General features: G+C 40.5%; 1 protein-coding gene and 1 pseudogene across 1 annotated transcript in view; one reads left to right on the top strand and one right to left on the bottom strand.

The window, feature by feature from the left end:
• Dync2h1 (dynein cytoplasmic 2 heavy chain 1) overlaps positions 1 to 14,984 on the top strand; it is a 192,232-nt gene that overhangs the window by 9,897 nt on the left and 167,351 nt on the right. The window contains exons 11-19 of the mRNA XM_051155884.1: positions 838 to 1,013; positions 2,343 to 2,538; positions 8,054 to 8,149; positions 8,625 to 8,777; positions 9,255 to 9,353; positions 10,238 to 10,377; positions 10,483 to 10,711; positions 11,767 to 11,894; positions 14,464 to 14,579. Of these exons, the coding sequence (XP_051011841.1) occupies positions 838 to 1,013; positions 2,343 to 2,538; positions 8,054 to 8,149; positions 8,625 to 8,777; positions 9,255 to 9,353; positions 10,238 to 10,377; positions 10,483 to 10,711; positions 11,767 to 11,894; positions 14,464 to 14,579 (1,333 nt within the window). The remainder of the gene's footprint in view (positions 1 to 837; positions 1,014 to 2,342; positions 2,539 to 8,053; positions 8,150 to 8,624; positions 8,778 to 9,254; positions 9,354 to 10,237; positions 10,378 to 10,482; positions 10,712 to 11,766; positions 11,895 to 14,463; positions 14,580 to 14,984) is intronic.
• LOC127198090 (calmodulin-1-like) lies at positions 5,779 to 6,272 on the bottom strand (annotated as a pseudogene).

Raw genomic sequence — 14,984 nt, 5'->3', positions numbered from 1 at the left:
TCTCAGAACCTTTGAAAGCATCAGTGAGGACTATATCTTTGATACTAGATTTAAAGACATAACTTGAGAAGTCCTGATGGTTCAAAAGTCTATCTGCAAGTATTTCTATGTCACTAAATCACTTTAGTGTAGAAGTTAAAGGAGAGGTGAAAGGTAACTGTACATCATTGTCTTTGATAGTGTTACTAAAGTTGACCTAAAGCTCTTTTGGACCTACTGTTAATCTGTATAGGCTTTGTATTTGACTTGTATAGTAAACACTAATGGATTGATAATGGAGTCTGTAATCAAGGGCAAAAGGTCATGGGACATTACAAAACCTACTTTGCAAGTTTGTACCTTTGACGTATGTTCTGGAATATTTTGCCTCATTCTCAAAAGTACGATTCCTTAGAATGGGCAGTTATGGAGGAAGACACCTTTTCTGTCTTTGCTGACATTCAAATCTATCTATTTATTGTTTGCGCTATTAAGAAAGTATTTAGCGAATGGGCAGCGTTATGGCAAATATCTTTAGGAGCAATGCAGATGCTTCTTGGAGTTTTCTCTGAAAATTAGTGGTGTGCAGCTCTTGTGTGACTAGCATCTCCTTCACTTAATCCTTTGTATAATTCCTTGTTTGTGCTGTTCTCTTGAGTGTTATTTTTCTGAGGTTGTATAGTTCAGAAGCCAGTTGGAGGGTGACATCCTTGTTCCCTATGAGGAAGCCTTTCCCTTTGTTTACAAATGTTAGGGAAATAGTTTTTGAGTCTCAAGTCAGAGAAAGGACTGCCTTATTTTGAAAGCTAAAATTTTGGTAGCATTAATGCATATCTTTGTCATTGGATTTTTTTAAAGGTAGATGATACTATCAAGATTGCAGAAGCGCTTTTGTCCGACCTATCAGGGTTTCGCTCTTTCCATCGGAGTGCTGAAGATCTCTTGGACCAGTTTAAGCTCTATGAACAGGAGCAGTTTGATGACTGGTCCAGGGAAGTTCAGTCAGGGCTGTCAGATTGCAGGTCAGGCTTGTGGTAAGTGCCAGTCCACTGACCTGTAGACACAAAGTCATGTGTAGAGCCCGCTCCTCTCCACAGACTTGCTTTTTATTAAAGACTCATGTGCATATGTGTGAATGTCAGATGTGTGCTCCATTGCCCTCCCAGGCAAGAAGGGTGCCCAGTCACTAGAGTTAGAGGAGACTGTGGGCCTGACTGGCTGGTGGGAACTGAGCTTGGGTCCTCTAGGGGAGTAGGGCCATCTCCCTGGCCCTGAGTGTACTGGAAGTCACTGAGGTTGGAACTTGATTATCCAACTGGAGACGAGTGCTTACCCCTCTCATGTCTGGTCCTTGGAACTGCAGCTTAAGTTCTGAGAACTAGGCCCTGCTTCCCTGAAGATGCTTTGTTATGGAGAATCATAGATTTTTTTTCCTACTTTTTTTTTTTTTTTTTTTACATTACATTGTATACATAAGCACTTTAAATTGCAAATTATATTATTTTAAAACCCGTTAAGAAAGAAATATTTTCCTATGACACCCCAAATAGTAAGCCTTTGATAAGTATTTAATGAATTTTAGTCAATGTTTTATTGGTTACCCTTGCTTTAGTAGCCATTCATTGAGTGTCGCTAGAACACAAATCAACATTTGTTTGTACTTGCAGTCAGATTTCCACAGTCTATTATTATCTCTATTTTAGATACTTCCCATGCCCCCTGCTACTAGAAGTCAGACCCTTGAGCATGAGTTTACATCTGAGCTGAACCTTTAGCCCTCTTGCTTGTTTTTCAACAGATAAGATCTCCTTATGTTGCCCAGGTTTAGTCTTAAATTCAGGTGTGTGCAACCACCATGCCTTTTAAAAAGAAACTGTTCATAACGTGAAGTTATTTGACTCTCCCCCTGCTAGTACAAGGATGGTCAATCCAACAGCGCTCTTAAATTGAATAGGAAATGCATGTCCCTGACTACAGTTCTGGCTCAGGAGGAGGAATAGAGGAAGCCTATGGTACAAAGACTACTACAATTTTGTGCCATTTAACTCTTTCCTTCCTACTTGGAACTGAAGATAAGAGAGATGTTCTAGCCTTCACCTTCCAGAACAGATTGCTGTGGTTGGCTAGGTTTGAAACCCAGTATGCTTTGCTATGCAGCGGTGACGTGCTGTGTAAGGCGGTGAGTGGTTCAGAGGTCTGAGGTCTGCTGCACATGGGCTCACTGAATCTTCTCCAGCCTGGACTTTCCCATGTCAACATCATCTGACACCTCCCCTCCCCCCGTGTGTATGTGTTACCAGTTTCATTAGGCAATGTGTAAGAAAAATGAAGCTTAAAAAATGGCTCTTCCTTTATTCTTCTAGTATTGAGGCTAACAGCCGAATAATGGAGTTGGACCCTAATGATGGGGAATTAAAGGTGCATTATTCCGACCGCCTGGTGGTCCTCCTGCGAGAAGTCCGCCAGCTTTCTGCCCTGGGCTTTGTCATTCCTGCCAAAATCCAGCAGGTTGCAAATGTTGCTCAGAAGTTCTGCAAGCAAGCCATCATTCTTAAACAAGTATGAGGCCACCTTGGAAGACGTTTTTGTTCTTGGTTATTATGCTAAATTAGACTATGTTAAGGGATTTGTTTTCTGCTTTCAATGTTTTATGCTACTATAATAGATTATTAGCTTGTGAATTTGGGGTTTGCTAATTGACTAAATTAAAATCTGCCTTTATATAGGAATTTTTAAACTTAAGACAATACTATCATTAATTTTCATTCTAAAATCAGTTGGAAAAATTACATATTTCTTCTTTCCTTCCCTTTGTAACTTCTTCACTCTTTTCTTTCTTTCCTTTTTCTTATTACTTATAAAGGTCTTAAAGGAACTTCTAATGAAAGTCCTCCACCTCCCTTTCTGATAACCCAGGTTAATTGGTGTTGGTTTATTTGTTTGTAGCATGCTGTTGTTTCCCTTCTTAAAACAAGCACTGTTTGCCTAACTGTCCACCTCCTGCATCAGGTCCCCGCTCAGGCTACAGTCTTGGCCTCTTCTGTCTGCTCCTCTGACATGCTCTGACGTTGTCCGGATGCTTCAGAGAGTCAAGTTAGAAGTAGAAAGTCTCTTTTGGCTCACAGGTTTAGAAGTTTCAGCCTGTGATCAATTGTTCCCTTTCTATTAGGCCTACACCAGAGCAGCATGTTGTAGGAACATCGGTGGGTTAAATCCAGTTATCGCGGCTATCGCGGAAGCAAAAGGAGAGGGGTGGGGGCGCCATACTTCCTTTTGAGGGCATATATTGCCATTGCTCTAAAGACCTTTCACTAAGCTCCACCACTTTTTAATATTTACTCGAGACAGAGTCTCACTATGTAGGCCTGGCCAGCCTCGGACTAGCTATGTAGACCAGGCTGGCTTCATATTAGCTTGCTTCTACCTCTTGAGTTAAAGGTGTGTGCTACCACTTCCAGACCAACTTTTTTTTTTAAATAAATTTTGTTTATTCTTTGACAGTTTGACACATATGTACAATGTATCTTGATCATGCCCACACCATTGTCCTCTCTCTCTCTCCCTGGATCTGCCCAAATGTCCCCCTCCCTTCATTCCTTCCAACTCACTGAGTTCTATCAGTCCTGCTCATGTGCATGGGTGTGAGGCCCTCCACTTACCAGAGACCACAGCTCTAAAGGCGACTCTCAACCTACAGCAGCCCTCAACTGCCAGCAACTTGCCAGTGAGGTCTTGTGAGCTTCTCTCCCATCAGTGTTGGAGTGTTGTCTTGTTCTTGTACATTAACGATGGCTGCTATGGGTCCGTAGTGCCAGGCCATGCCATGTCCAGACGACATGTCACAGTACTCCCCCTCCCTCCTGTGTTATTGTCACCTCTTCATCCACGGGTCCCTTTGGCCTTAGGCAAAGGGTCTCACTGAGGGTCCAGCATTCAATAGTCAAGGCTTTCAGCTTTTGACTAATTATGACTCTTCATATTAACTGCTGCCCACTCTAAAGAGAAGCTGCCCTGACCAAGGTTGAATGCTACAGTGTTCATGGTTATCAAATACATATGTAGAATGCAGTTGATGACATGAACACTCAGTACAGCATCAACTGTACATTTTCTCTCACTACCGGGGCTTATGCCCTTCCCAGCCATTTGATTAAGTTTACAGCATCAGACTTGAATTCCCTTCTGTGAAGCAGATCTTAAATCCACCAGAAAGCAGTTTGCTACTCCCGTAATAGTCATACCACCATTGTACCAATGGGTGCAGGTTGCCTGGCAGGTTAGTATTTAGTAGGAAAGGTCCAGTGGTCAGTAAGAGCATGCTTTGGTTACAGTTACAGCTGTGATGAGATACCATGACCAAAGCAATTCTTATAAAAGAAAGCATTTTCTTTAAGTCTTTTATTAATTCTTTGTGAATTTCATATCATGCACCCCGATCCCATTCATCTCCCTGTCCCTCCATGTCTGCCCTCCACTCTTACAACAGAAGAAAAGAGATACTCACCTGGGGGCTGGCTTACAGTTTTAGAGGGTTAGTCCATGTCCATCATGGCAGGGAACAGAGAAGCATGTGCTGGAGCAGCAGCCAAAAGCTTTACATCCTGGTCCACAGGCAGCAAGTGGAGAAGGAGACTAGGCCTGATGGGGCTCTTTTGAGACTTCAGAGCCCACCCCAAGTGACACACTGCTCCAATAGAGCCACAGCTATTCTAACAAGGCCACGCCTCGTAATCCTTCCAGGCAGATCATTAACTGTGGACTAAGCATTCAAACACACGAGCTTATGGGGCCATTTCTATTAAAACCACCACAGACCATTGCGACCATTTCTCCCCCTCCAGCCTGTAGTACAGAATTGTGAAAACTAGTCATGAAGGAGGAGGAATTCGTGGCCATTTCCACATTGATTTCTCCATGTACTGCATCCGGAATGTGTGAGTCTTAAACTCTAGTTAAGGTGGACAACCAAGAGTGTTGATAATAGCCAGTCTTGTCTTGGGAGGCCATTGGCCTCCCCCGCCCCCCCCACCCCCTGGTCAATAACCTGTAGAGAGGTGTACCATACTTAGCACTGAGGTTTTCATATAATAACCATTTCTTTTGCTCTATCAAGCCATTGTTCCAATTCTTTTTTTAAAAAATCATTTTAATAGCTTACAAAGTAATGGGTTTCCAAAAGGATTTTTTTTTTTTTGGGTAAATTGTTACTTTTTTTTTTATTGGAAAACAAATATACAACTTGGAATGGATTTGAGGCAAATTGTGCCATAAGCAGATTTTCTTTAAGTGGCTAAATGAAGTTTAAAAAGCAAATACCAATAAAAGAAAATGTTTCTGGTACAATACCAGCAGTACAAAAAAATAGTGTACAAGTACCTGGATAAAACACCCGTTTTGCAATAGTGCAGCTTTAAGTACATATTGTTGACTGTCCACAGTCCACGCAGAGTCACGACTCCACACTTCAACAACAACATGCTGACAGTTCCTAAAAACTACTTTAAAAAAAGGCAGAGCCCAGATGTCCCCTCGTTTGACCAACTCCATCTAAGTGTAGATGTGCCGAAGGGCTTAGATAGATCCAGAGTGAGCCACATGCAACATGTTACTTCATCAGTTTCCCAAAATAAGGTTTGACAATGACAGTAAGATAAGGGAAGAAAACGTGGAGGAATGAAGTCCAAATTCCTATACATGCATATTTTTTGATAGTAGGGGGAACCTTTTATAGATAAGTTACAAACAAAAGGCAAATAAACAATTTTGTACAAGAAATTTAACACATTCTGTACAATGTCTTCACTTTGCTGTCATCATTTATACAAACTCTTCATAGTTTACCTGACCGTCACCATCAATGTCAGCTTCCCTGATCATCTCATCAACCTCTTCATCTGTTTGTCATCACATGGTGAAGCTCTGCTGCACTAATACAGCCATTGCCGTCCTTATCCAACACGCGGAATGCTTCTCTAATTTCTTCTTCACTGTCTGTGTCTTTCATTTTCCTTGCCATCATTGTCAGAAACTCAGGGGAGTCAATCGTGCCATTACCATCTGCATCTATTTCATTGATCGTGTCTCTGCTTCTGTGGGGTTCTGCCCAGGAGACCTCATCACAGTGCCCAGTTCCTTTGTTGTTATAGTCCCATCACCATCCTTGTCAAATAGTGAGAACGCCTCCTTGAATTCTGCAATCTGCTCTTCAGTCAGTTTGTCAGCCATGCTGCAAGGGCTACTGGTTTCTGAGTCGCGACCAGACAACCACTCGGCTCGCTCGCTCCACTCGGACTAATCCAAAAGGATTAAAAAAAAATTATTTTATGTATATAGGTATTTTGCCTACATGCATATATCTGTGCCAGGTACCCACACAGGCTAGAAGATGGCGTTGTATCCTCGAGAACTGAAATTATACATGGACTGCTATGTATGTATATGCTAGATCCTCTGGAATAACAGTTGGTGCTCTTAACCACGCGGCCATCTCTCCAGACACCCCTGTACATAAGGGTTTTTCATACATACGTAGTTTGACTTTTTCATTCCCCACTTCTTTCTCTTTTATTCATCCACTACCTATCCCTAGTTAAGCCTTTAGCTCCCTGGATTCTCCCCTCTATTACTATCCCTTTCTACCAATAAGCCGCCTACCTCCACTCCAGTCTCTTTCTGGTTTCCTGACCTCTTTGATACTCCCAAGTTAAACATACATCTAAAAGTCAGAAGCTAGGGTAAATATATGAGGCAGAACATGTGATATTTGTCTTCCTGGACCTAAGTTGATTTTTTTTTTTTAATTCTGCAAATAAAAACTTTAATTTTGCCAGAAGTCAAAGATGTTTTATATCCCACGTTGCTAACTAATAACTAACTAGCAGATAGATAAGGACCTAAGTTTTTTTATTTAATGTGATATTTTTTTGGTTCCATCTATTTTCCTACAGACTTCATTTTTTTATAGCTGAATAAAATCCCATTGTGCACCACATTTTTATTATCCATCAGCTGGTGGGCACCTAGGCTAATTCCAGTTTCTAGCTATTGTGAGTAAAGCAGCAATGAATAAGGATGTGTCTCTGTACCAAGGTTGGCGTTCCCTGGGTGTATGCACAGAAGTGCTATATGTGGGTCATACGGTAGTTCTATTTTCAGCTCTTTGCAGAACTTTGATTCTATAAACTGCCTCCTTTAAGAGCAAACATAAAAGATGTACAGGAGAGAGCTGTGTGCTGAGCTGGGGAGGATGTGTGGAGGATGGGCCTTTGGGTAGGAATTGTGCTAGTTTTGCAGTCAGTCAGGGAACTGCAGGTTACACAGTTACACATGCTTCACGGCGAGTGGTTAGGATGGAGATGGCATTTAGCCTTTCCACGTCCCCAGGGCACATAGGAACGAACATCTGCCCCAAGGATCAAGAGGGGTGCCTGTTTCAACAAACCCTCCATTTCCCCAGTGTAATGGGGAGCACCCATGCAATGGCTTTTCCACTGTCATGTAGACAATAACGTCAGAAGCGAGGGTTTGAAGTGGGGAGACTAGTTAGTTCACAGACTGCTTCCCTGGTCTTGCTAAGAGATCAACCATGGATTAAAGGAGGGGATAGAGATGCGGTGATGTGGTTGGATTGAAGGTATAATTTGAAAGTATAGGTTTTTGTTGATGTGGAATCTGAGAGAAAAGATCAAGAGCAGCCAATTTTTGGTTGGAACACTGTACAGGTAGTTGTGTTATATACTACAGAGGTCTCAAGTGCTTTTTGAAAGGCACAGAAGGAGGAGATCCAGCCCTTCAGCACTGAGCCTTTCCTTAGCGCTGGATTCCTTTCTTTCTGATATGGTGAACCTTGATCCCAGGGACTAAAATTTCTTGTCTTTGGACATGACTTGATAAATTGTAGGAACTCAACATGTATGTGTTGATTGGGTATATTTTTCCTAAGTGAAGATGAAAAAACTATTGCTGCTTAATTTTAAGGTTAAGAAAAGTTATTACCACTCAAACAAAAATAAAGGAAATGTGCTAAAAACAGGATGTTTTATTATTCACTACTAGTTGGAACTGTTCTTTGCAGGTGGCACATTTTTACAATTCCATCGATCAGCAGATGATTCAGAGCCAGAGGCCGATGATGCTGCAGTCTGCCTTAGCGTTTGAGCAGATCATTAAAGTAAGTGAGACCTCCGTGCTTCATGAGGCTGGGGCTTGGAGAGCTGCCTTAGTATTGACCTTTTCTTCTACTAAGTTTGAGATCCTGGTACACAGAGTTCTTGTCTTTTTTGAAACATAAGATTTGCTTCCTTTCTTGTTTAGTTAAATCTCCATATATAAGGAATTAGAAAAACTGAAAGTAGGTTTTAGACTACATGGTACTTTGCGACTGCAAACTTTTAAAAAAATCATATTTTTTTTGAGTCAGAGTTTCTCTTGTACTCCTGGCTGTCCTGGACTCACTTTGTAGACCAGGCAGGCCTTGAACTCATAGGTATCGCCTGCCTCTGCCTCCCAAGTGCCAGGATTGCAGGTAAATTTATACATTTGATCTTGATGGAGATCAGTGTTAGGAATAATTGGGCTTTTAACATAAAATTAAACCTCTTTCAAAAAAGAATCGTATCTGAATACTGTTGTTTATTATACTGAAGAACTCAAAGGCAGGAAGTGGAGGCAAGTCACAGATTACCTGGGACAACCCTAAAGAGCTAGAAGGCTACATCCAGAAACTCCAAAATGCTGCTGAGCGACTTGCTACTGAGAACAGAAAGCTGAGAAAGTGGCACACTACATTTTGTGAAAAGGTATATTTTGCTGTGAATAGAGTTGAATAAAATAATTAGTATATAGCTACAATTTTTCTTTTGAAGTAATTTGAGATTAAACAGTTTATGTTTCTCTTGACTTACCTTTCTCCGCTGTTAACAAGGAACCTAGCCAGAGTGCAGATGTCAGTGCCGAAAAACTGACTGCTTTGTGGCTTGCAGCTTTCCCAACAGTCCGTGTGCTTCCCCAGGCCAGCGTCCCGCTTTCCTCTTTGCATTTAGTATCTGAGTGCATGTGGTGCTGTCCTCCTCACTTACTCCAGCCCTTCCTGAGCTTGATACTTCTTGCAGTGTTGGCAGAAACCGTCCCAAGGGCAGGTTTTGTCCTTATGCATCAGTTAGGTATTGACGGTCGTGTCGGGTGAGTAGTGCTTTGCCCGTGCTTAAGATGGCTGCGTCACTGGAAAGTTACCATCTTCCTAACAGTCTCTGAGACTATTGCACATTTTCGAACAGGTGGTCATTCTTATGAATATTGATCTGCTTCGGCAGCAGCAGCGTTGGAAAGACGGGCTGCAGGAACTGAGAACTGGCTTAGCAAGCGTGGCGGCACAGGTGCGTGGTTGTGTTTGTGATGCCATCTTCTGGGAGTCTGGATGCATGGGTCAGTGACAAGTGCACACAAAGTCTGACACATCTGTTGGTACCCTAACAAATACAGCTCTCTGACTGACACGCGTACACATGCCATAAATCACAGTGAACCTGTGGGAGCTGAGTAAAGGTAAGCTTCTGCGTGTCTTACCGAGCTCCAAGTCCCTGTTTAGTTTGTAGTTTTGCTAACTCAGTGCTTATGAATTTGTTTGCCATTCCCTTTTAAGAGGTTGTAACCTCTGTGGAATACAAAGTTAAAATCAAACCCAAGTCTAGTGACTGAAGTGACTCTCAAGACTCTTCTTAGGGGCACATTTTTCTGTAGATAGGCTGTGAGTTGAATTTGGGTCAGCTGTTTCATATATTGTCTAGTCCTCAGAATTTGAAGAAAAAGCCCAAAATGCTAGAATAGATGTCTTAATGCTTGTATGGAAGCAAACAACAATATCAAACAAAAGCCAACTATTCTGAACAATGTAGTTTAAATTTCTTATTTTTAAAATAGTCAATGGGGTATTTAGGAAATAGGAAATGAAGAGTGGCATTTTTGAGAACGTTGAAAAAATACAAAAATATTCACAAAGTAGACCACCTTCAAATAAAAGCTTAATGTTGCCTTGAGTTTTCAGTTTTAGTGAGCCTCTCGGATGATATTTATAGCTGTGAGATTTTCATACTAAATGTTTCATAAGTCCTCTTACTAAAACCAGCAATTAGAGTTGCATATTTTAAGATATCTAGAATGAGTTTGAATTTGGTAGAGGTGCTTCATGTAGCTTGAAAATCTGAAGTAAAAAGAGTCATTTAGCACCAGCTTTCAAGTTGAGAAGGTGATGGCATTTCAGGGATTCCAAGCCAGTGACATGCATGCATGGAGGCAGCACTGGAACCACCAGCTCTACAAGGCTCTGGAGCACCAGTACCAGATGGGCCTGGAGGCGCTGAACGAGAACTTGCCAGAAATAACTGTAGACTTAACCTACAAGTAAGAGGCTTTGACATCCCGATTTCATTTTAAAGTTACACTTTCTAATAATTTGCATTTTTAAGGAATATAATTTAAGAAGGCCCATTCGTCTTGTCTTTTTAGACAGGGAAGGTTGCAGTTCAGACCCCCTTTTGAAGAAATCCGGGCTAAATACTACAGAGAAATGAAGAGGTTCATTGGCATTCCCAATCAGTTTAAGGGTGTGGGTGACGCCGGAGACGAGTCAATATTTTCTGTTATGATCGATAGAAATGCAAGTGGATTTCTGACTATTTACAGCAAAGCAGAAGATCTGTTTAGAAGGCTGTCAGCTGTTTTACATCAACATAAGGTACAGAGCCTTTGTCAGAAATGTTACTGATTTATTAAGTATACAAATTAACTTTTTCTCTATGATGAAATAAACTCAAAGTGTGGCAAACCAGGGAGGCGGCTTTATAGACTCTTAATTTAGGTTTATGCTGCAATGGGAAAAGTGTGATGGTCAATTTTGTTTTTATTTTATGAAGTTTGAAAAACTATTTTTTTTTCCTTTTCTTTTAAATGCTTACAGCAGCTTGGAATGTGATGTGACATGTGTACCAATTTTAATTTTAAAGAAAATGTATTTTGAGGGAGAGTGTTCAAATGCTAATTTAATTCAGGTGATTTAAAGATGTGCTAACAACTGGTGTACATTCTAAGAAGCCTGACACTAGGCAGTTTTGTTTTTGTGGGCATGTACAGTATGCTTGCACAGCCTAGGTGGTATACATCTGGGCTGTGTAGTTTAGGCACCACAGCGTATGGCACCTGTTCCGGTTTAAAATGTCACTGTGATGTGATGTCTTATTGTGGCTATTTCTGAGCTAGTATATGATACTAAGTAACTAAACATCCAACCTCTAGTCCCGGGCTCATTTATTCTGAACAAGAGTAAGGTCAGAATTGTTCTGTTCCTCAGCCGCCCTGCACTGTAGTGTCTTTATTTTAGAGTTCTAGGTTGGCTGGTGGTCTGCACACTTGCAGAGAGTGCTGTGTAGGAGTGCCTCTACCCTTGCATTTTATATGTGCTTAATCTGAGGAGTCTCAGTTTATTTTCCTCACTTTGTTGGTCTTTTAAAAATTATTTATTTATTTTTATTTTATGAGTATTGATTTGTGTTTTGCCTGCATATATTTCTCTGGTGTGTAGGAGGGTACCCTTAGAACTGCAGTTACAGACAGTTGTGAGCTGTCATGTGGGTACACAGAATTGAACCAGGGTTTTCTGGACGAGCACCTGGTGCTCTTAACTGCCGAGCCACCTGTCTAGTTCCTTACTTCATTGGTCTTAATCAGTGGATCCTATCTTTTCGATGTCAGCTTATGCGTTCCCTTTCATTGATACATTTATTTCTTCTTTAGGAATGGGTTGTAATTGGACAAGTTGACATGGAAGCTCTGGTTGAAAAGCACCTTTTTACTGTGCAGGATTGGGAGAAAAATTTTAAAGCACTGAAAATAAAAGGGAAAGAGGTTGAACGGCTTCCCAGGTATGAGAAGTTAATGTGCTTGTGTCACATAATAGTTTTGATGTGGCTGTTAAGAGAACTTCTTTAAGACATAGATCTCTGTGAGTTTGAGGCCAACCTGGTTTACATAGTGAGTTCCAGGACAGCCAGAGCTACATAGTGACACTCTGTCTCAAACAAAAACAAAAACAACAAAACAAACAAACGAGTACCTCTTTAATGCAGTCAGCTTACTTCCTCCTCTAGATCTCAGCAGACACATCCCAATTACTGTCTGGGTAGGACAGTGCAAGGGATGGGAGAAGTCTTTAGTCTAGGGACTGTTTGCTGGAGGACAGGCCTCATTCAGCTATAGGATGGGGAGATAATATTTAACACAGAGGCAGGCAGAACTTGAGGCCAGCTTGGTCTACAAAGTGAGTCTGGGACAGCCATGGCTACACAGAGAAACCCTGTCTTGAAACCCCCTCCCCAAATAAAAAGAAAGAAAAAGAAACCAAAATGTGAGTACAGAGATCCATCTAGGCACTGCTGTGAATGTGGACATAGCCTGTGAGGGTGATATGGTGAGAGTGCATGCCCCTGTTGCCTGACATTTCATGAGAATGAACATGTTACTTTATGAAAGACAGTGTCTCCTTGTATTAACTTAGTCTTTATTTTAGTAAGTTTTGGGTGAGCATTTATAACAGGAAGAACCTCACATAAGTACAGGCAAGGTAAGAAGATCCCTGAGACCAAGGTGCTCACTGTGGTAGTGCAGCAAGTGTGCTTGACGAGGAAGCCAAGTCCACTGAGGGCCGAGTGAGGGATCTGTAGTTTGGTGGCTCAGCAGCTGCTTGACTGTGGAACAATTTCAAATTATGAACCTCCATTTCATCTGCTTTAAAAATACTTGCAAAAGAAGTAAAGCTTTTAAGGATTATGTGGAGTAATTTACCTATATATTACTGGTACGGACTATGTTTACAAACGTTACTAGTTTTTAACTGCTGTTAATCTGAACGGAATTATGATCTGTGTTAGACATTGAACTAAGTATAGGGATTCAGAGGGCTTCGATTTGGGAGAAAGTCAGAGGAAGTTTTGTTAGGGTGTGTAGCAAGCCTGAACTTTTGAAATATAGAGATGGTTAATATATCATGTCTGTCTACCTACCTGCCTGGTTACTTTTATGGTACAGAGGACTAAACCCGGCACCTTGTACACGTTAAGCACTTGCTCTACACCCTCAAGCACTTTTACTTTTTATTTTAAGACGTGTTTCCATTAAGCTGTACAGTGTGTCTTGGAATCACCTGTCATCCTGCCTTATGCTCCTGAGTGCCTGGGACTGTAAGCAAGTGCCACCAGCACCATGAATTCACGTATTAGCTTGTTTCTAAGTTTTCCTAACTAATACTTGGTAATGCATTGGCATCTGGTTTAAACATTTTATTAGGACTGGGTGTGGTAGCATCTGTCTGTAATCCCAGCAATTGGGGAGGAGTAAAGGAAAACCAAGACTGCAAGGCTGTTCTTGGCTATTGAGAGAAGTTGAAGATAGCATGGCTATGTGAAAGTAAAAAGAAAGTGACTTAACGAAACTGACTTAACCTTTTTTTTTTCAAATTTTTTTATTTTTTGAGATTTTAAGATAATTGACATCATTTCCCCAACATTTCCTCTCTCCTAACCTTCCCATATACCCCTTGTAGCTCTCTTTGAACTTCATAGCCTCTTTTTTCTTTAATTGTGGTTGTTGTTGTTGTTGGTGGTGTTGGATAGCATATCCCAGACTGACCTTGAACTCAGTTTGTAGTAAGGATGGCTGCAAACCCTTGAGCCCTCTCCCTCCACTTTGCTAGTGCTGCTATCTGAGTGCTGCTATGCCTGGTTTGCTGTGAGCATCTGTGCTCTCACCAACATTTCTGGAATTTCTATTTGCCTATAATTGAAGATTAAATTAAAGTTAACTTCTGTTTTTATCAATTTTATAGGTGTAAAATTTAATTGTCTGACTTTATTGTTTAGTGTCATAATAATTTATATTCATTCTATATTCTGTCTATGTTTATTTTCTTACCCTTGTTATTTGTATGCTGGCTATAGGATAATTTATAAATATAAAATAAACATATACTGAAACAATTATAACTTGTAAATATTTTTAACAAATTTTATTGCTGGAGCTTTAGTCATTCTTAATTTAAAAAAAATGAACATATTCCATGATTAAAAATTATTGCTTTAAGCCAGGTGTGGTGATACATGCCTATAATTCCAACACTCAGGACAGGAGGCTGAGGCAGGAGGATTTCAAGTTTGAGGCCAGACTGGAAGACCTTGTTTAAAAAAAAAAAAGTATATATATACACATATATATATATACATATATATATATATAAACACACATATGTATCAGTCCATTTAACAGGCAAACAAAATTAGTGCTAAATAGACTTACCTAAGTTGTGTGTAGAAGGCATTTTTTTGGATTACATTTATTATATATGCTCTTAAAGATTATGGTTGCACTTTGGTGGAATTGTTGACACGTTTTCTACACCTGTGATAATAACCTGGGACCCCCATGTTCGTTGGCCCTCAGTACTGTCAAGGTGGACTGTCTGCACATCAACTGCAGCCCTGTGAAGACAGTGATCGATGACCTCATCCAGAAGCTGTTCGATCTGCTTGTCCTCTCTCTGAGGAGGTCCATCCAGGGTACAGCCCTTTGCAGTTCCACTCTCACTGTGTTTTGCTTGTAGAGCCATGGTTTCTATAGTTACAAATACAAACTTCAATTACAGGTTAAAATTGAGCTGGAATAGCTAATTAAATAAAATGTACTCAATATTATAATTTTAAGAAAGTAGAATGATTCTCACTCATTCCTAAAAGGCATAAAAATTTCTGACAGTTTTGTTATTTGAAGGTGAGCTAGTATAGGTTTGTGGCATGTAATCGAGAAGAATAATAATTCTGATATAGTCTGTTCGTCCTGTTTCTCCAACTGGTAAGTTGTGATATTTCAACATTGTTTAGAATACTGGAAATGTTTCTGATTGTTAGTCAAGATAACTAGGAATGAACACATTTTAGTTTTTTTTTTTTTCCTCAAAAATTTCA

This window comes from Acomys russatus, chromosome 14 (assembly GCF_903995435.1).
Source record: "Acomys russatus chromosome 14, mAcoRus1.1, whole genome shotgun sequence".
NCBI classification, from domain to species: domain Eukaryota; kingdom Metazoa; phylum Chordata; class Mammalia; order Rodentia; family Muridae; genus Acomys; species Acomys russatus.
This window is presented reverse-complemented; position numbering and strand designations above follow the sequence as displayed.